Source organism: Orycteropus afer, unplaced genomic scaffold (assembly GCF_000298275.1).
Source record: "Orycteropus afer afer isolate SDZICR_OR568_19922 unplaced genomic scaffold, OryAfe1.0 scaffold00011, whole genome shotgun sequence".
Lineage (NCBI taxonomy): Eukaryota > Metazoa > Chordata > Mammalia > Tubulidentata > Orycteropodidae > Orycteropus > Orycteropus afer.
In genome coordinates, this window is record NW_006921598.1 from 21,474,767 (window position 1) to 21,497,362 (window position 22,596).

General features: G+C 36.7%; 1 protein-coding gene across 1 annotated transcript in view; it reads right to left on the reverse strand.

The window, feature by feature from the left end:
• Positions 1-22,596, reverse strand: part of BCKDHB (branched chain keto acid dehydrogenase E1 subunit beta) — a 406,073-nt gene that overhangs the window by 247,014 nt on the left and 136,463 nt on the right. Inside the window, exon 6 of the mRNA XM_007951268.2 lies at positions 21,137-21,245. Coding sequence (XP_007949459.1) covers positions 21,137-21,245 — 109 coding nt within the window. The remainder of the gene's footprint in view (positions 1-21,136; positions 21,246-22,596) is intronic.

Genomic DNA, 22,596 nt, shown 5'->3' on the forward strand with positions numbered 1-22,596 from the left:
CTTCCTTCCGAGGAGTGGCTGGTGGGTTTGAACTGCCAGCCTTCTGGTTAGCAGTCAAGTGCCTTAGGCACTATGCTACCAGAGCTCCTCAAATAGCTTTTAGGTTTATTAATTTAAAAGATATTTATTCCAAGAAAATGTTATTATTTGAAATTAGTATTCTTGCATTTCTACCCCATGGCTATACGCTTTTTGAAAGAGCAGCTAACAACAGTTGGGGCACAAATCTTCAGGAACTGAAAAGTACCAGATGCAATCACATTGTAGATTCCTATTTTCACAGTCCTGGGATGAACTGAAATTGTGCCATTTCAGCACATGCTGATTATATCTGAATCTTACCACTAATGGGCATTCCACAGAGAAATCTTTCAGCATTAGATACATGTTGACAAAAATGTATGAATTTAGAAAAACAGGAAATCTTCCCAAAGCCAAAATTAAAATGTTGCAATTGTTCACATAAATAACTAGACAAAATGGATTTTAAAATGTATATTGTAAAATGTGCACATATATGCTTCCTGTGTTTCTTGCACATATGCAAATGTACTTATATACACTTAAAGATTTATGGCATGAAACAGGTCACTCCTGGCTCCATTTCTCACCCTTTTTTCCTTTCAATTTTCTTCTAATTTGTTATACTGCTTATAAGTCATTTAAAACACTTTTTGGAATAAGTCAGGGTGCTAACATCTTCAGCTGCTAACCACGACCTCCAGAGGCACCTTAGAAGACAGTTCTGGTGATCAGCTTCTGAAAAAGCAGCCACTGAAAACGCTATGGAGCACAATTATCCTCTGAAACACATGAGGTCACCATGAATCAGAGTCAACTCAACAAAAACAGACAATTAATAATATACACACATACATAATATACATATGCATATACAAAATATACACGTATAATATACATGTACATTGAATACTTATTGTGTACCTAATATATGCACACATCATGTAAGCTACAGCCATATGAAACTGAAAAAGGCTGGGAGTTATAAAAATGGAAAGAGATTTTGAATAAACAAATAAAAACATGATACAGAACTGGAAGCAATTTGCTCTAGGAACACAAAGGGCAGCAACATCTCTGGTTATAAGGATTAAGGATGCTTCACAAAGGCGAATACCACTGATATGGGTCTTAGATAGGGAAGTAATTGACAACAGGGCAAGGAGCTCTGGTGATACACTAAAAGGTTGGGGGTTCAAACTTCCCTGCCAATCTATGGGAGAAAGATGAGGCAGTCTGGTTTCATAAAGATTTACAGACTTGGAGGCCCTATGGGGCAGTTCTACTCTGCCTTATGAGGTTGCTTTGAATTGACATGATAGCAGTGAGTGTGAGTGTGCATGATACAAGAGTAAAGAAAGAAGGGCATTCCATGTAGAAAGAAAAGGTATGTACAAAGAACAGCCAGTGTGAAAATATACATGTTCATGAGCATATATCTACACACATGAATACATACTTCTATGATATTCCAGGTAAAGGTGAATACTAAAACTTGTAAATTATATCCATAAATCCCTGAAAGCACTGTCCAATTCCTTCTGATTTAAGACATTAATGGATTGTATAGAAAGCATCTGCAAGAAATAACAATTCACTCTTAATGATGCAGGCTCCTATGTGAGGCACAATATTAATATTACCATTATAGAGATAATAGGATCATTTCTCTACCCTGGCACTAATCTGCAGTAATTCTGTTCTTCACAAATGGGAAACTCAGGCAGAGCTTTGTTCATATTGCATTATACATGATACAGTGACAAAACTTAAATGGCCTCTTTTTAAAAGGAAGTAGAATATATTTTTAAAATATATGTTACTTTATGCTGCCTGATTACTAACAGCATATTCAGAGTCTTCAGACTTGAAAAACCCTGTCTTATTTGGCAGAGTTAATGGTCTGATGGAGGAGGGAATGGAGAGAGAGCGAATTCATCTACTCAAGAGCCCAGACTTGGGCCTGGCTCTGTATCTGATTAATCTGGTGACCTCTGACAAAGCATTATATACTTTTTCTACCCTAGCATCCCATGACATGAACTATGGGAATCAGCATGTGTCTATCTCCCGCATTGCAGTAACAGAACGAGGGTATACTGTTGTTGTTATGTGCCATCCAGTCGGACCTGACTCACAGCAACCCCTCCTTGGGTTTCCAAGGCAGTATCACTACGGAAGTAGATTGCCCAACCTTCCTTCCGAGGAATGGCTGGTGGGTTTGAACCACAGCCTTCTGCTTGGCAGTCAAGTGTTTTAGGCACTATGCTACCAGAGCTCGTGAGGGTATACTAAGTTAAGCAATATAGCTGCCCTTTCAGTTCTTAGGAAGAAAACAGCTGCAATCATTAAGATTACCGAGGAAGTTTTCATTCCAGGAACAGTTATTCTTTCTCCTATTATTGCTGTATAAAATTGATATTGAACTATAATACTATCTCCACATTACAATTCTTTTTCTGAATAAATAATCACATCTGAGGTTAATACTATCTCCACATTACAATTCTTTTTCTGAATAAATAATCACATCTGAGGTTATTAATTATGGTCACATGCTTTTGATAACTTTCATTTCTATACTTATAATTATTTTTACCAACGATGTTAGAGACTTAAAAAGAGGATATATAACTAAGAAAACTAACTGCAATTTCTTCCAGTAATCACTGTAAGATTAACAGTTGTACCCAATCTTTCCCTTATCGCTTCACATTAAATTTTCACATTAAATTACTAAAAATCTAAAAGATAACAGTCTACTTTAGAAAGATCAAATCAAATACCTTTGTCTTACTCTCTAAGTAATGTGAAAAAAATCTATAAAAATGCTCCACACATTTGTTCATGAGCAGGTAATGGTAACTACTGGCCACTGGATGAGAAAATTGCAAAATGCCATTGATTTTAAGCCACATCCCAGTTTCAAGATGTTAAAATGTGAAAAGGAAATGGGCATCTTAAAGTCGATGAAATATACACTAGTTTATATGGAAGGTAGATAACTTTAAAATATTAAGGTATTGTTATATTATTCACATCATGCTTTTAGTACTCTAAGTCATCAGTTTTCTAAAGTCAAATATGTCCCTTCCTTAAGCTAAATACAGTATTACCCATGAGAAATGACAATTTCCACTAGCATCAAAGAATTAGCTGTTGTCTACTGACTTCCTAAAGGTAGAGGGTAGGCAGAAAAAGTCACTGAAGCATACCATCAAAAGACAATTCTCTTACATGTAAGAAAAACAATGGGGACTACTTGATACATTTGTTAGACTGCAAAATTCATCATTGCATATCTAACACTGAACAGTAGCTGTTGATTATATCAATCTGCAGACAATCTGAAAAATAAGAAACCTTTCCAAAAGAATGTAATTCAGGGAATCTATTGTAAAGATGTTGGAAGAGCTAGAGTGGCAAATGGTGAAAGAGTGCAACCCAGAGAAAAGGAAGCAGGTATGACCTCTGGGCTGTATCCGGGAGCCCACAGGGGACACTGACAGTGCTGTAACCACCAGCTGGTGCTGCTAAGTACAGTGGTCCCACTAAAGCTCGTCACCAAAGCCGCTGACAGCAATGCAGCAGGACAATGACAGCTGCTAAAGAATCTCATCAACTGCCACTACCAGAGATGCCTCCAAAACCATACGATGTCTATCTTCTAAACTAGTGCAAGTGCTGCCCAATAACAGCATCCACCTGGATCTCTGCTAGCAAGAGGGTCAGGGAAATATAGTTTATTACTTTCTAACCCAACATTACAGAGAGGAACATAGAAGGGAAAGTGTGGAAATGATGGCCAACTGAAAATATACGGTAGATTTACATTATAAATAACATTTAAGAGAAGAAAAAGTCACCTTTGACAAGAGATAAAGGAAATCCCAGAATATTAATCACCATGAATAAAAAAGCTATTATTTATTAAGGCCTTTCTACAAACTACACCCTACCAGAAGCATTTTTAAATGTATCACCTCATTTCTTCCTCAAATAACTCAATGTATATACTAGATTATACTATGTATATACTAGATTATATACTAGATTTATCCAAATTCTACAGAAAAGGAAACTGAGACATAGAGACATTAAAATACCTCAGCTAAAGTTGTAAGATAGTAAATGGTGACTCCAAGTCCATGACCTTAATCACTACACTTGATTGTGTAGAAACATCCCAAGGTGGGTTTCAGTAAAAAGATTAAATACAAAGATTAAATATGAGCAAAAATAAGCCTAGGCCTCACGCACACCTAAAATTTCATAGTAGCAATTGTGTATCTTAAGAAAAGGGATGTTATGCTTGCCCTACTTTTCAGAAATTACAAATCTTATCTTAAGATCACATAAATAATTGCTCTTTTCCCTCAGAACAATCAACTATTAAATCTTGTGTTCTCTCAATGGCCTCCAGCAATTCACTCCCATTTTCTCAAACTAGCTTTTTATATACTAAATGCTAATTTAGTATATAAAAATGAATATATAAAAAATACTAAATGAGATTTATATTTATAAATTTATATTAAAGCAAGTATTTATTTAAAAAAAAAAAAAAAACTTCCATACATATATCACCCTGTGTCTGCCTCTTTCATTTCTGTGTATGACTTCTCTATTAGAAATTTGTTTTCTTTTATAAAATTCCTTTATATCAAATCATGAATTAAAACTACCAAATTATGACAGATTCAAGGTATATTAGCTAGAAACTAAAATTTGTAGTCCATGATTTTAAAAGGTCAAATATAATTAATTTATTTAATAATTATTTCAGGAGCTCTGGTAGCATAGTGGCTAAGGCACTTGACTGCTAACCAGAAGGCTGGCAGTTCAAACCCACCAGCCACTCCTCGGAAGGAAGATGGGGCCATCTACCTCTGTAGTGGTGATACTGCCTCGGAAACCCAAGGAGGGGTCTCTATGAGTCAGGTCCGACTCAACAGCACATAACAACAACATAACATAATTATTTCAAACTTATATATATTAGCTAACAGAGATACAAATATAAAGTAGGTAGAATTTGTGAATTCAATTCCAGTACTGAGATGTAGAAATTAACAAAATTAATAAGTTTTTATCAAAGCTATTGGGAAAATTTTCCCAACTAATTTTTAAACCTATTTATAAAATTTTATTTATATTTATTGTAAGTTTATTAAAATTACTAAACAATCTAATGGCCTTCAGAATTTATTGCTTCCGATCTATCTAGACTATTAGTATAAGCAGACTTCAACTTTCATATCTTAAACTTTTGTTCAACATACAACTTGTACATGAGAACCCCAAAAGGGCTTTTTGTATGCCTTATATTCTAAATTTCAGATTCTATGGGTTAACTATGAAAACGTCAGGTCAACATATCTCTGCTAGCCAGCACCTTAGTTTTGGCAGTGTTAATTGCCAGTATAGCAATGTTTCTGTGTTATTAGAATCTTCACTCGATTTGCCCTTATTGTTTTATAAATACAAGTGAAAAACAGAAAGATAAAAATATGATACCACCAAGGAAAATTTCCTAAAATTGAAACTAAGAAAGAAAGCACTTGGTATACTACACACAGTAATAAGAGGCTCAGTGCATGTTAGCCAGGTGAACTGCTCAATTCAAAGAGGAAAAAGATAAATTAATGATATATATGAAATGTTGTAAACTATATCACTGACAACTATGTATAAAAGGTGAGATTTAGTTGGGGATTTTATAATACTTTTAGGTCTTTTGCAATGAAACTCCTTTTTAAATGTAAATCAATCATCTTTGACTTTCAAACATTTGACTTTTTATACATATTAGAAACACATTAGGAAACTGCCTGCACTCAAAAAATAGAAGACTCTAGCTTAACATGGCACAATGTACTTCTAGATACGCTGGGACATGTGAAAAATCATTTTAACTGATCTGTATGAGTTCACTGAAGGACTAACAATGTCCCACTGTGGCCCTCATATGACCTTAGACACAGCAACTGTTGCTCCCTACCCCCTTGCTGAACGTAAATTGCTCAACCAATGGTTGCTAAACTACAAGAACAATTCCTCCCTTTTTGGAGATCAGTTTCATACCAACTAGGCCTAAAACTGGCTGAACATCAAATGACCCCTCTTGCTAAAGCTCTATAAAATCCTTATCCTCTGTGTTCTGAGTTAGAACACTCCTTTTCAGTCGTTCTCATGTCCCAACATTATGAACAAAGACTTATGCTTAAGAGCATTAATACTGAAATAAATCACTGGAGATTTTTAAATAGTAACGACAATATTGCTATTGTTGTTAGGTACCGATGAGTTGATTTTCAACTCACAGTGACACCACGTGACAAGAGCAGAACCGCTCCGACAGGGTTTCCAAGGCTGCAATCTTTATAGAACCAGATAACCAGGTCTTTCTCCCATGAAGCCACTCTGCTCAAACTGCCAACCTTTTAGTTAGCAGCCAAGTGCTTACCACCAGGGCTACTAATAACAATAACAACTTGTAAGATGCTACTAATATTTACTGCATACTTTCTATACGTCATGCACTATTCTAAATACTTTATTAACTCACTTAATCATATGATCTTATGAAGAAAATGTTATGCTACTAAATTAGAAAATACAGATGACATATATGATTTTCTCCAAAAATATGAATGACCAACATTTACTCAAGAACAGGTAGTACACCAATAAACATAAAAGATACTGAAAAGCAACTCAAAGCCCTGTCCCTAAAATGCACTACAGAGGTGGGCAGTCTTCCAAGCAAATCATGTTGTTGTTGTTGTTATGTGCCGTCGAGTTGGACTCGACTCATAGCGACCCCTCCTTGGGTTTCTGAAGCAGTATCACTACGGAAGTAGATTGCTCCATCTTCCTTCCAAGGAGTGGCTGGTGGGTTTGAACCCGCCAGCCTTCTGGTTAGCAGTCAAGTGTCTTAGCCACTATGCTACCAGAGCTCCTAAGAAAATCATATTACATTTTATATAACAAATACAAAAAAAAAAAAACCATAGCAATCCATAAATTCCAACTTATAATGACCCTATGTGTGTCCATGGGAGCTCTGGTGGTGTAGTGCCCAAGATATTTGACTGCTAACCAGAAGGCTGGCAGTTCAAACCCACCAGCCACTCCTCGGAAGGAAGACTGGGCAATCTACTTCCATAGAGATATCACCTCGGAAACCCAAGGAGAGGTTTCTATGAGTTGAATTCAACTTGACGGTAGTGAGAGGTGTGTCCAAGTAGAACTGTGTACAAAAGTGGCTTCAATGACTGATTTTTTTGGAAGTACATCACCAGGCTTTCTTCAAAGTGTCTCTGGGTGGATGCAAACCTCCAACTTTTTGATTAGCAGCCAAGTGCATTAACTGTCTGCATCACCCAGAGTATGTACCAGGTAACTGCTAATTATTTAGTAGTCCAGACTAAAGCACAAAAAAGAAAGTTAAGTTTACCAGTTTATTCTACAAGTTTAGCATAAATCTGATTCTAAAGTCAGACAAGGATAGTGAATGAAAACTATAAACAAAATTGATACATAAGATTTATAGAGAGAGAGAGAAATCTTTTTTTATAAAAATCTTCAAAATGAATCTAGCAATACGCTCAAATAATAATGCATCATGATCAAACATCATGAGAAACACAAGAGTTGATTCAACATTAGGAATTACTCTGATAAAACTCACCTCACCAGGAGATTATAATCATCTCATCAAATACTTGAAAAGAATTTGATACAATTTAACATGCTCGGAAAAATGGAAGGAAGAGGCCTCTCAGTAAGTTACAAACAAAGAGAAACTTCTTTAATTTCCTAAGAATACCAACCAGAACCCTACTTATGAAAGATAAGACACATTTTTAATAAAGTTAAGAGAACAGATAAAAATGTCTCTTCTTATCAGTTACTGGAAACAAGAAATATAACTATCATTGCATATAGAGGAGAAGACTGTCCACCTAGGAATCTAAGATAATTAACTAAAATAGTATTAGAAAGTTGAGTAAGGTCTCCAAATGCAATGTCACTGTACAAAAATCAATAACTTTCCTATGTGCCAGTAATAACTAATTAGAACAGGAAACGGGAGAAAATATATCTGTATCAGCAACAAAATCAGAAAACATCTAAGAATAATCCAAACAAATGTGCTGCCAAACCTAATGAAAATAACAATAAAATTTTATTAACAGACATAAAAGAAGCATGAATAAATGGGGACAACGATGTTCCCATTAAAAAATCACTACAGTGATTATACTAAGAGCAGAAAAAAAAAGTCGTAATGTTTTTGTGGAAAAAAAAGTTTGTTATGTACTATTTACGAATAATAGGCTAATGACAGCTTTCAATGACAACCAGTCAGTGGGCACAGAAACAATGGTTACATTCCACAGATGTTAATTGTAAACTCTTGAGATCCAGTTGTTTCAAAGAAGATTTCAAACTGGACAAGGCACTTTTCATGATAACAGAATATAGAAAAATATGTTTAAAAAATACAACAAGCAAAATTCTAATACATAATAAAATCACAAGGTTTTTATTCTTAGTATTCCCAAGTTAAATATTTTATAAATATTTCCAGCTTTCATTCTTAGCTTTAAGGCTATATCATTGGTTATATATTCAGTCTTGTCTCCCTACAGTACCTGTTCAATACTTCCTAATCCTTCCATAGTTTTTCACTAAATGTCATTTAGAGACTCACAGAATCTGGCTTCATTCATCATTTATTACTCAGGGCTGAATCAAAGAAATATGCTTCAACGGCCTTGCATTCTTCTACCTATTCCCTTGCAACCTCTGCTTCCACCACATGAACTAGTCTAGACTAGCTTGCTGGGCACTGAGACAAACAGACAAGAGCCTAGTCAGCCAAGATGCCACATATGTGAGATATGGCCCAACCAAGATCAGCAAATCCAACCCATACATGACCCACACCTGACTGCAACCAAATGAAACTAGAGCTGCCTAGTTGGGCCTAGCCTAGCAAATGAGCTATATAAATAGTAGTTGACTTATTAGAAGTAGCTATGCATTCATTCATTTCACTTCTAAATCACTTTAATGAGTTAGGCATTACCATTGTCCTCACTGCACAGGCGAGAACACTGAAACATAGAAAGGCTATGTAGCTTGCCAGAAGGGGTGGAATCAGTACTTCAAATTCAGGCAGTCCTGCCCCAGAATCCACATTCTTATATTGTCCCAGGAGGACAGAAGGGATGTCTATAGGAAAAAGATAAAGCTGACTGACTCCCTAATGTGTCAACATTTAATGAAAAAAGATTAATTACACTGAGGACATTAGGGACTACACTAGTATTAGGAACATGAGAAATTAAGCAAATGAAAAAAAGAAAAAGAGAGATAATATTAACTTCAGAGAAAATGAAAAATTGTACCAAAGAAGAAATGTATCAATGCACTTTGTGGCTCAGCTGTGAATAACACTGGTCACAGCATGAGCACATAAATAATGTTCTGATTAACAATCACACTATGAAGACATTGGGAGAAATGTGGACATGTTGAGGTAGGGGAGGTGGGCACATGGTAGAGAAAGGAATGTGGCATAAAAGCTGAATTCTCCTCTTCCCTAGCAGGAATTTAAAATAACAATGCCCAAAGTCTTTCAAAAGAAGCATAAATATACTACTTACAATATGGTGATAAACAGCAGAAAAAACTAAGAGAGTTGTAATTGGTTGCCTGTGGGGAGAGAAGCATGGCTTTGGTGAAGAGTGAGATAAAACGAAACACTGCCTTCAAGTCCATTCTGACTCACAGTGACCCCCCCCCCCTTGAGTTTCCAAGTGGTATCTCTACTTAAGTAGATTGCCCAGTCTTCCTTCCAAGCAGTGGCTGGTAGGTTTGAACCACCAGCCTTCTGGCTAGCAGTCAAATGCCTTAGGCACTATGCCACCAGAGCTCCTGAAGGATGAGATAGGGAACTGCTATTTTTAGTTATAAGACTGGCATTATCTGACTATAAGTTCTATGCAAGAATTATTTTAATTTAACATTGTTCCACCTCCTACTTTGGTGAGTAGCGACTGGGATCTTAAAAGCTTACAAGCAGCCATCTAGATGCAGCAATGGGTCTCTCCTCATTCAGAGCAGAGAAGAATGAAGAAACTCAAAATTCATGGAAATAATTAGTCCTAGCAACTGGTACACCATGCAATCCACAGCCTATACAACTATGTGACCATAAAAACTATATGGTGCCCAGCTACCAATGTCAACCACTCAGAGAGAGATCTATGTAGGCAACCTAGGATAGAGAGGGAGAACAATGTGGAACAAAACTCAAAAGCATTTGGAAAAAACAAAAAAAGAGGGACTAGGTTTGGTGGTCTGATAGAGCCTGTGGAACCACTGAGACTATGGCCCCTAGCTGCCCTTCAGGTCTGGAATTGAACCCACACCTATGGCCTCCAGCCAAACAAAAGACAAGCATAGGAGTTGAACACTTACCTGAGGTAAACAGACTCCTTGGAGAGAACAATCATGGGAGAAAAAAGGGCTGTTCATGCACAGGGAGACAGCTCAGGGAGCAGGGGTGCATGGAGGGAAGGGCACAGGGAAGAGGTGACTGTCGGGAGGAAGTGGGAGAGAAGCTGTTGCATTGGGGTGAATTGTGGTTGATGTCATGAGACAAAGTGTATGTGAACTGCTATATGGAAAGTGAATTTGCTCTCTAAATTTTTACCCAAATCACAGTAAGAAATAAAAAAAAAATATTTTAATTGAAAAATCTAGCAAATGAATTAAATTTTCCCTCATTGATAAATCCAAATTGTTCTTGTCAGTGAGTTTACCTGGTTTTAAACGTATTAGCCTGCACAAAAATAATCTGCTTAATATCGCCAACCAAAACAAATTTAAAATACTAATTCTTCTCCTTCTGAGTGCACTGATGGCTTGACAAAAACATTTTAAGGTCTTCTACCATTCAAAAGCTACAGAGTAAATCAGAATGTATCCATTCATGTATAACAACTGTATTTACTCTTAAAAAAAAAAATTTTTTTTTACATGCTTAAGATCAGTATAACCTATTTTTGCCTGAAAGACTAATTTGAATCCTGGAAATGAGGTCATGCAAGGCTTTAAGTCTACTTGCTTTCTCATTATAAGCACAGATGAAAGCTACACTTACTTCAACAGCACTGATGACATGCATCATTCAATGAAATAAAAGTGAAAAGTTTAAAAGACATGTAAGAATAGCTTCTCCGTAAGAGGCCGATATCTGATAATGTCATGCCACTCACTTTCCTTTTTAATCATAACCATTTTCGATGTTTTTGACACTGTCTAGATAGCTCTTCCTTACCTGCCTTTTCTAAATATCCCACTGCTATTTTAAAAAAGGTCAATTTATTTAAATGACATAATTAAAATAGTCAGGAAATCAAAAATATTATTCAGTCCCTTTTCCTTTTAAATTCAGAAGCTTTATGTTTATTTACTATATATAAAAAATTTGTTTTAAAAAAAAGTCAAGAAAACTGCCACATAAATAATGTATTATTTACCTATTTTTATTTTCATCTTTATAGTCTATACAGTTAATAGCTGAACTGAAAGAAATCATTTCTAAATTTTGTACACTGGACAGGGAGGAGAGTCAGCACAGCACAGTTTAAACACAGACTTTTATAAGGACAACAGACCCAGAAATAAGGAAGTTAGAAAGCTATGGCAGCAACAATGCTGTGCATTCACCAAATTATTTCATCTCCCCACCAAAACACAGGAAGACTGCATCTCCCAGCTATCTTTGCATCTAACCAAGGCCATGTTACAAGTTCTGGCCAATGAAACAGCATCATGTCCCAGTTCCACACCTTGGCTCACAAAAATACCCAAAAGTAGTTCTCCTCTCTTTTTCTCTTTACAGCAACTTTACAGGCCACATGTTGATAATGATAATGTCATAAGATGAAAGGAACATGGTCCCTTAATGACAGCACAGAACAGGGGCTTTCAGACCCCACCTGTGATACACTAGACTCTGATTTGTGTGGTTTTTAAAACTTTTAAAAGAAATAAATCAGTCTTATGCCCATGGAGGGGAACTCTGGTAGCGTAGTGCCTAAAGCACTTGACTGCTAACCAGAAGCTGGCGTTTCAAACCCATCAGCCACTCCTCAGAAGAAAGGTTAGGCAATCTACTTCTGTAGTGATACTGCCTCGGAAACCCAAGGAGGGGTCGCTATGAGTCAGGTCTGACTCGATGGCACATAACAACAACAACAACAACAACGTGCCAATGGAGAAGTTAATGCAGTATATGTTCAAAACTTGGACTATACCCAATACATGGGATGCACTGACTTAACACACTGGGCACCAGTTGGGTTCAAACTGCCAACCTTTAGGTTAGCAACCAATTAGAAACTGCTTGAACACTCAAGCTCTAATTGATAGCATACATTTCCATTAAATGAAAGGGTAGATTCCTTCACTTTCACAGGAAAATTAAAAATTAAAATTAAATATTGACAATGGTACAGTGGTTAAGTGTTGAGCTACTAATGGAAAAGGTCAGTGGTTCGAACCCACCAGTGGCTCCATAGGAGAAAGGACCTAGCGATCTGCTCCAGTAAAGAATGTTGTTGTTATGTGCCATCAAGTCGGACCCAACTCACAGCAACTCCTCCTTGGGTTTCTGAGGCAGCATCACTACAGAAGTAGAGTGCCCAACCTTCCTTCCAAGGAGTGGCTGGTGGGTTTGAACCGCCAGCCTTCTGGTTAGCAGTCAAATGCCTTAGGCACTATGCAAGATTACAGCCTATGAAACACTATGGGGCAGTTGTACTCTGTCACATGATTTCAATATCAGTCAAAATTGACTCAACACACGACAAGATATTTCTTAGCATAAAACTATGACACTGGAGAAAGTCATATTTCATTTATCCCCTCATTCAATAATATTAACATGAGATGCTAAATAGGATAATATTTGAAAGAAGGCATCCTCTGGAGTCATAACACTTTGGTTTAAAATCTAACTCCACCACATATAGTTTGTGTTAGTCTGAGCAAGTTTCTTAAGCTCTCTTAACTTCCATTTCCTTACATGAAAAGGAGGAGCTCTAGTGACATAGTGGGTAAGGCATTTGGCTGCTAACCAGATCAACGGTACAAACCCACCAGCTGCTCGACAGGAGGATGAAGAGGCAATCTACTTCTGTAAAGACTTCCTGCCTTGGAAACCCAGTGGGGGTTGCTATGAGTTGGAATCAACTAGATGGCAGTGGGTTTGGCTTTTTGGTATCTGAAATGGGATAATGCCACTTCATGAGACTTTTGTAAGAATTAAAGGGAACCATCTGTGCCATATATGGCTCTCTGGGTTTGAATTCCTACTGTGTGCCTTTAGACAAGTTGCTTAACATCCTTTATCCTCAGGTTCCTCATCTGTAAAATGGTGACAATAACAGAATTGTTAAGGTTGTTATGAAGATTAATATGTTATGTCTATTCCATATAGCACTATATCTAGTACTAAGTGCTCAATAAATGTTTAAAGACCAGGCATATATATACACACATATATGTGTATTTGTTGTTGTTGTTGTTATTTGCCATTGAGTTGGACCTGACTCATAGCAACCCCTCCTTGGGTTTCCTAGGCAGTATCACCATGGAAGTAGATTGCCCAACCTTCCTTCCAAGGAGTAGCTGGGAGGTTTGAATCACTAGCCTTCTAGTTAGCAGTCAAGTGCCTTAGGCACTACACTACCAGAGCTCCTGTCCATGTGTATAGAAAGACTTAATCTTGTCAACAACCTTATGAGGTAAGTACAATTTTTATACTATGTATGAACACCTGAGGTTCTTACCTCAGCCATGGAGACAACAGTAGCATTTATATTATGTTATATTGTGTTGACACAATTAGGCTATTTATGTGTTTAAAAAGATGTATATTCAATCAAAATTATTTATTATCAGGCAAGATTACCAATAATATTAGTAAAGTCTATAAAAGATTGAAACTCAAAGGACATTAAAATCAAAATCAGATTTAATAGAAGGATCTGAGGGAAACTCATTAACCAAAGAAAGATTAAGGGAACAAAGTAACACTGGGAAGCTTAAGAACTTAACCTAAAGAACCGAAGGGGTGAAGATTTTCACTTTTGATTTCTATTTCTCTCCCTCCATATCACCCCCAATGACCACATCTGCTTAGCTTCACAGTCTTTCCTCTACTAGAGACTATCTTTCACTAAAGGGCAGGGGACTTGGCTACAGTTTCACATCAGCCAAGGCAAACCACCCCAAAGGAAGTACAAGTCTGTCTCCACATTAAAAACCCAGAGAACACAGAATGGCTGGGCTTGGGCTCCTTCCTATACCCTGTGATCACAGAGGTCAGATATGATGACTGGAAGCCTCTCTGAGCCACATGGAGTGAGGTAAGAGCAGTACCCATGGGCAAAATAGGTATTACAAGGAAAAAGACAGGGCAGAGAAGCTGGAAAGATTGACTAATGAGAGAGAGCTGTGCACTACAACTAGCAGCTAAAGCCTTGAATAACCATTAACTACCTCCATACCTGAATCATTCTTGAATAGGATTTAGTACTATAAATGATACAAAGATGGAGAAAAAGATAGGGATAAATTCCTCTTGGGATTAACAAGGTACATTTTTTTTAGACACCTAGTACTTTACCTTCCTAGGAAAATCTTTACCTAGTATCCTTCAATTATTTTTATTTCAGGTATTATGTACAGAAAAATACCCCAGATTTGGAAAAATGGTATTTCTACCTAATGCTATGATACTGCAAGGAAGGAAAACAGGTAACAGATGATGCTTTCTTAAAATTCTTCCTACTGCATCAATCCAGAACAGGTAGGGAAGGCCAGGAAGCAGTGGCAGACGGCTTTCTAGAGGGTCAGAACAGGTAGGGAAGGCCAGTAAACAAAATTGAAGCAGTTTGGAACAACTAAGGGAGATGAATTCATCTGTCAGTTTGTCATCCTGTTGTGGGTTTTGTGCTGTGAGGCTGGAAGCTATGCCACCAGTGTTTCAAGTGCAACAGGGTCACCGATGGTGGAGAGGTTCCAGAAGAGCTTCCAGTCTAGGGCAGACTCAGAAGAAGGAAGAGGCCATCCACTTCTTGAACAATTAGCCAGTGAAAACCTTATGAATACCAGTGAAACACTGTCTGATCCCTTACTGAGAAATAGCTCTGAAACATTATCTGCTATAATGTTAGAAGATAATCCCCTCAGGTCACAAGGCACTCAAAATATGACTAGGAAAGAGCTGCCTCCTCAGAATAGAGCCAACCGTAATGATGTGGATAAAGTAAAGCTTTCAGGACAACTCCTTTCGCAGATGTGTCACAACTCAAGATGAGACGAAATAGCTGCAAACATCCGTTAATAAGCAGAACATGGAATGTATGAAGTAGGAATCTAGGAAAATTGGAAGTTGTCAAAAATGAAATGGGATGCATAAAGATTGATATCCTAGGTATTAGTGAGCTAAAATGAAATGGTTTTGGCCGTTTTGAATCAGACAACAATATACAACCATCTATGATGTCGGGAATGACAAATTAAAGAGGAATGGTGTGGCATTCATCATCACAAAGACTGTCTCAAGGTCTGTCCTGAAGTACAACACTGTCAGTGATAGGATACTATCCATATGCCTACGAGGAACATCAGTTACTATTACTATTATTCAAATTTACACACCAACCACCAAAGCCAAAGATGAGGGAATTGAAGATTTTTACCAACTTCTGCAGTCTAAAATTGATGAAACATGCAATCAAGATGTATTCATTATCACTGATGACTGGAATGCAAAAGCTGGTAACAAAGAAGAATCACTGGTAGTTGGAAAATATGGTCTTGGTGATAGAAATGATGCTGGAGATCACATGATAGAATTTTGCAAGACCAATGACTTATTCATTGCAGATACCTTTTTGCAACAACACAAATGGTAGCTGTACACGTGGACTTCACCAGACAGAGTACAGAAATCAGGCTGAATACATCTGTGGCAAGAGGCAACAGAGAAGCTTCAGCCAAAACAAGGCCAGGAGCTGACTGTGGAACAGACCATCAACTGCTCATATGCAAGTTCAAGTTGAAGCTGAAGACAATTAAAACAAATCCACAAGAGCCAAAATATGACCTTGATTATAACCCTTCTGAATTTAGAGACCATCTAAAGAATAGATTTGATGAACTGAACACCAGTGATCAAAAACCAGAGGAATTGTGGAATGACATCAAGAACATCATCCATGAAGAAAGCAAAAGGTCATTAAAAAGACAGGAAAAGAACAAAAGACCAAAATGGATGTCAGAACAGACTCTGAAACTTGCCCCTAAACAGAGAGAAGCCAAAGCAAATCAACAGGATATAAAAGCTGAACAGAAGATTTCAAAGAGCAGCTCAAGAAGACAAAGTCAATTATTATAATGAAATTTGTGAAGAGTTGGTGTTAGAAAATCAAAAGGGAAAAACATGCTCAGCATTTCTCAAGCTGAAAGAACTTAGGAAAAAAATTAAGCTTTGAATTGCAATATTGAAAGATTCAATGGGCAGTATGTTGAATGATGCAGGAAACATCAAAAGAAGATGGATGGAACACACAAAGTCAATATACCAAAAAGAACTGGTACATGATTATCCATTTCAGGAAGTGGCATATGATCAAGAACCAACAGTAGGAACTGAAGAAAAACAAGTCTCTGAGAATTGACAGGACATTCATTGAGATGTTTCAACAAACGGATGCTGTACTGGAGGCGCTCACTCGACTATGCCAAGAGATTTGGAAGACAGCTACCTGGCCAACTGACTGGAAGAGATCAATAATTGTACCCTTTCCAAAGAAAGGTGATCCCACAGAATGTGGAAATTATCCAACAATATCATTGATATTGCACACAAGTAAAATCTTACTGAAGATAATTCAAAAATTATTGCAGTAGTATATTGACAGAGAACTTCCAGAAATGCAAGTTGGATTCAGAAGAAATGTGGAGCAAGGGATATCACAGTTGTTGTCAGATGGATCTTGGCTGTAAACAAAGAATACCAGAAAGATGTTTACTTGTGTTTTATTGACTATGCAAAGGCATTAGATTGTGTGGATCATAACAAATTATGGATAACATTGAGAAGAATGGGAATTCCAGAGCACTTAATTGTACTCACGAGGAACCTGTACATAAACCACGAGGCTGTCATTCGAACACAACAAGGGGATATTGCATGGTTTAAAATCAGGAAGGGAAGTGTGTGAGGGTTGTATACTTTCACTATTACTTATTCAATATGTATGCTGAGCAAATAATCTGAGAAACTGGACTTTGTGAAGAAGAATGTGGCATCAGGATTGGAGGAAGGCTTATTAACAACCTGCGATATGCAGATGACACAACTTCACTTACTGAAACTAAAGATGACTTGGAGCACTTACTGATGAATATTAAAGGATTACACCTCAATATAAAGAAAAATATCCTCACAACTGGATCAATAAGCAGCATCATGACAGATGGAGAAAAGACTGAAGTTGTCAAGGGCTTCATATTACTTGGTTCTGCAATCAACACCAATGGAAGTAGCAGTCAAGACATCAAAAGACATATTGCATTGGGCAAATCTGCTGCAAAAGACCTCTTTCAAGTGCTGAAGAGAAACGATATCTCCTTGAAGACTAAGATGTGCCTAACCCAAGCCATAATATTTTTAATCGCCTTATATGCTTTTAAGAGCTGGACAATGAATAAGGAAGACTGAAGAACAGTTGATGCTTTTGAGTTGTGGTATTGGTGAAGAATGCTAAAAATACTGCAGACTGCTAAAAGAACCAACAGACCTGTCCTGGAAGAAGTGCAGCTGGAACACTCCTTGGAAGCGAGAATGGCCAGACTTCGTCTCACCTACTTTGGTCATGTTGTCAAAAGGGACCATTCTCTGGAGAAGGATGTCATGCTTGGTAGAGTGGAGGATCAACAAAGAAGGGGAAGGCCCTCAATAGGATGGATTGACATGGTGGCTGCAGCGATGGGCTCAGGTATAGTAGGGATCATGAGGCTGGCCCAGGACTGGGCAGTGTTTTGTTCTGTTGTACATGAGGCCGCTATGAGTCAGAGACTCACACATACTGGGGCAAAAATATGTGAAGGAACTACTTTTTAGTTATCAATATTCTATTAATGAATGTTATTAGGAAATGTACTCAACTCTATTTCCTTGTTTTCAAAAAGTCTGCAGTTACAAATTTCTAGTAAGTAAAATATAACTAAGAGTAAACTTGCTTTTTTGGGGGACAACACAGAACACTGAACAGACATCCTTATTTTTAGCAAAAAAATTTACAGTGCAAAACAGACATATCTACTCTGTAACTATAGACATAGAGTTACAGTAAAAATATCTACTCTATACTACATGTTTCTTTTAAATTTCCTAGGTGAAAACTCTTAATGTAATTTTAATGTAGATAGATTTTGAAATCATAAACAATATTATGGCTTTACCCCAAATTGCATCAAAAGTGTTCAAGAGAACTTTTAAAAGCCAAAAACAACTATTTTTAGAATTATTTTTTGTTAAATATATCTGTAATTAAGATAGTAAACACGAATGCTCACCAAATACACTTTGTACCTCCCTACGTTACCCAGCCTCCCTTGGGAGACTGGGTGTAGAAAACAGACTGGGAACAAAAATGAATGCTTAAAACACATTATTAGTAGAGGTTTAAGAATAATGATTTTTAAAAAAAGGAAACCTACATAACCCCACCCCACTTTAAGAAGTAAAACTTACCAATACCATATAAGGCTCCTCCTCAATAGGATCCTTCTCTTTTCCCCAGAGGAAACCAATATCCTAAGTTTTGTGTTAATCCTTCCCTTAGTTTCCTTTATAATTTTATCGTATATGTATATATCCCCAATCAATGTACTTTAGTTTGGTTTGTTTGGGGACCATACATAAATGGAATCATACTGTCTGTATTATTCTGCAACCTGTTTCTTTTACTCAATATTATCTTTTTTTTTTTTTAAGCAGATGCCTAAGCTATAGGTCATTCATGTTCTCTGCTATATAACATTCCATTGTATGAACATACCTCAATTTATTTATACATACTATTGAGAGTTAACATTTTAGTTGCTTCAAGTTTTTGACATTAGCATCAATCCTATGAATATCCTTACAAATATGGTTTTCTGGTACATTTATAAAAAACTTTCTAATTATCTAACTACATGTTCACCTTATTAAATAATTGTGAAATTACTGACCACCTGTTTCCATAGTAGCTTTATCAATTTACATTCTCTGCAGCACAATAAATATGAATTCTAGTTACTGCACATCCTTGTCAAAATTTAGTATTGCCCAGGTCCTTATTATTTGTTGTCAGTCCAAAGGTGAAATATATCTAACTTGCATTTTCCTAAGCACTAATGAGCTTGAACATCTTTTCATTTTTATAAGCCATTTGGTTTTCTCTTCTTTAGAACTTTTCCTTAGGTATCCCTTTTCTTTTTAAGATTTTCCTGCAAATATTCCTAAGATATCTGCAAATATTTTATATTTCTATATTATATTGTTATATATTCCTATATTTTTATAATTTTTTAACTATATATTTCTGTATTTTTTATGTATTTCTATATTATCAAGTCGAATCAACTAGACAGCAGTGAGTTTGGTTTGGTTTTGGTTTAGTGACCCCTCCTTGGGTTTCCGAGGTGGTATCTGTACAGAAGTAGATTGCCCAGTTTTCCATCTGAGGAGTGGCTGTTGGTTTTGAACTGCCAGCCTTCTGATTTAGCAGTCAAATGCCTTAGGCACCATGCCACTAGAGCTCCCATGGTCCAATGAACATAATATATTCCTGGTTATATCATCTAGTAATTTTTCTTCTCTAATCAGACCCTTACTGATCCAGAGGTATATAGAGATCTGCCTCATTCCTTTAAAGACGTGCAGTATAACCCATTCTATGGACATAGTAGTAACTATGCCAGAATTTGGGAGCTCTGGTAGCGTAATGCCTAAGGCATTTGACTGCTAACCAGAAGACTGGCAGTTCAAACCCACCAGTGACTCCCCGGTAGGAAGGTTAGGCAATCTACTTCCATAGTGATACCGCCTCGGAAACCCAAGCAGGGCTCGCTATGAGTTGGGTCTGACTTGAGGGCACATAACAACAACATGCCAGAATTTGGTGCTGTAATTGAAGCTCACAGGGCCAGGCAGGCTGTCAGGAAGGGAAGATGGGCAGGCAGCAGGGGAGAGTAAGGACAAACTAGAACCTGATAGGAAGACTGGAATCCAAAGTTCACCAACTATAAACTTCCAACTTCAATGGTGAGAGTGACCTACAGGAAAACCTGCCATCCTTCATGAAGCTAAATATACACCTAGTCCAGGAGTAAGAGACGCTCAAAGTCTGGCATGAGTTTGATGCCAGACTTTGAGGTCCTGCTCTTGCTCCATCCAATGAAATGACCCCCAACCCCCAAAAAAAAGGTAACCCAGAACTATGCAGGGAAGGGAATTCTGGGAAGTGTAGTTCCAGCTTACTTGACACACTACCTCCAAAATAGACTGCTCAAAGAGAACTATGAGCCAAAGGGTAAACAACTTCCACTTCCTATTGCTATTACTACGCTTGCTCTTTTGTTCTTTTTCATGTAATTTTTAATTAAGTAAAACATTTATATAGTCCAAAGTCAAAACTATATAACATATATTGAGGAAAGCCTACTTTTACTCAACCTACATTTATTAAGCATGTACTATGTAGCTAAACATAGTCCTGTGGTCTTGCTGTCATAATTTCACATTGCTTCATTTCCACAATCAAAACATAAAATGACTAGATGGATTTTTCCCTAGGTTTAACACATAATTTATACCCAAGGACATACTAAATACAGAACAAATCAATCACAATTTTTTTTCTACTTGGGAAATATAAATCAAGATTATGGGGGAGAAAGTTATTTTTCCAACTGTGAAAAATAAAGTATGTATAGAAATTCACAAAAATAAAATAAAGGAAACCCTTACCTGCTGCCCTGTAAAGTACTTTAGGTTCAAAAAATATACAAGGATTTTTATCCTCTATACATGACAAAAGAAGACCCTTGGCCTGGAAAGGGCTTCTGGGCACAACCACCTGCAAAAACAGATTTTTATAAAGACAATTTTAATTAAAATGGATCCAAGTAAATTCACTTATGAAGACTGGCATTTAAATAACCAATCTTTACTAATTAAAGGTAGAAACCCATTTTAGCCAAAAAAAAATTCATCAATTCAACAAATCCTTATCAGATGCCTATCACCTTTTGGTAACTAAGATACTCTTCTTCCCTTAAGGAGTTAAGATTGCATTTATAAAAACTAAAAGAACCTACAAGTAGCACTCAACAAAACAAAAGTAAAATGGTTACTCTCTTCTTGTATTTACATATAAATTAAAAAAATCTCTCCTACTACTATTCTTGCTATTTTCAATGGGTGTGCAACCCTCCTCTCCAATTTTAACAAACCAGAAACTCCTCCTTTCCCATGAAAAATATGATCTGCATTTCTTTAGTGGAAAACTAATGCATAAAATTTTACAATCAGGCATTATAATGTCCAGCTATAGTAGAACAAAAACAAAAGATATTCCACACTTCCATTGACAGGAAAGGGACTCCAGAACCTTCTTGGGAATGAAGATGATAATGAGGAAGATGATGGTAAAGACAGCAAGTAGTACATGTGTTGACTCAGCCAAGCACTCTAGCTAGATTCATTCATCTCTTATTCATAGCAACCTCATAAGGTAGTTATTCTTAACTTCTCATTTGAGAAATAAATAGACTGAGGCATAATGAGTGATGAAGTAATTTACACAAAGTAACAGTAGACCAGGAATTCTCACCCAATTCTGACTTATGCCAGGGCTTGAACTCTTAACTTCTACACAAAGTTGCCTCAAATCACAAACTTGTGTCTACTCTGTAATGACTGGTAAATAATTATGTAAATTATTTTAAATTTACTTTTTAAAACTATTAAAAATTTAAAAGACTAACTCACAATTATTACATGGAAAATGTAATCATTAAAATAAACCTGAATTTACTACAAGACTCAAATAAGATTCCTTGAAGCAAACTATATTTGGATGTCAAAGTCATTTTTGTGTCATTCTTATTTAAGGACTCTTATTTTACTTCTTGTGAGCACTGCTGAACACACTGCTTATCATAGTCACACAGTGTCTTTATGTTCCTATCATTTTAGTTTCTCTTCATCTTCTTTCTTCATCTATTTATAGCCTCTTGTACTTCATGTACATTTTCACTTGGGATGAAAACAAAAGAAATATATACAGGAAGGAAGAAAGAGAAGGTAGTAAATTGAGAGAAAAGATCTATTCTTAACACTGGGTAATATTATCAACATTCAATGTGAAGCAATGTTCACCTCAAACACAAAAATAACTTGTTGCCTGGCTCTATCCCAACCTACCA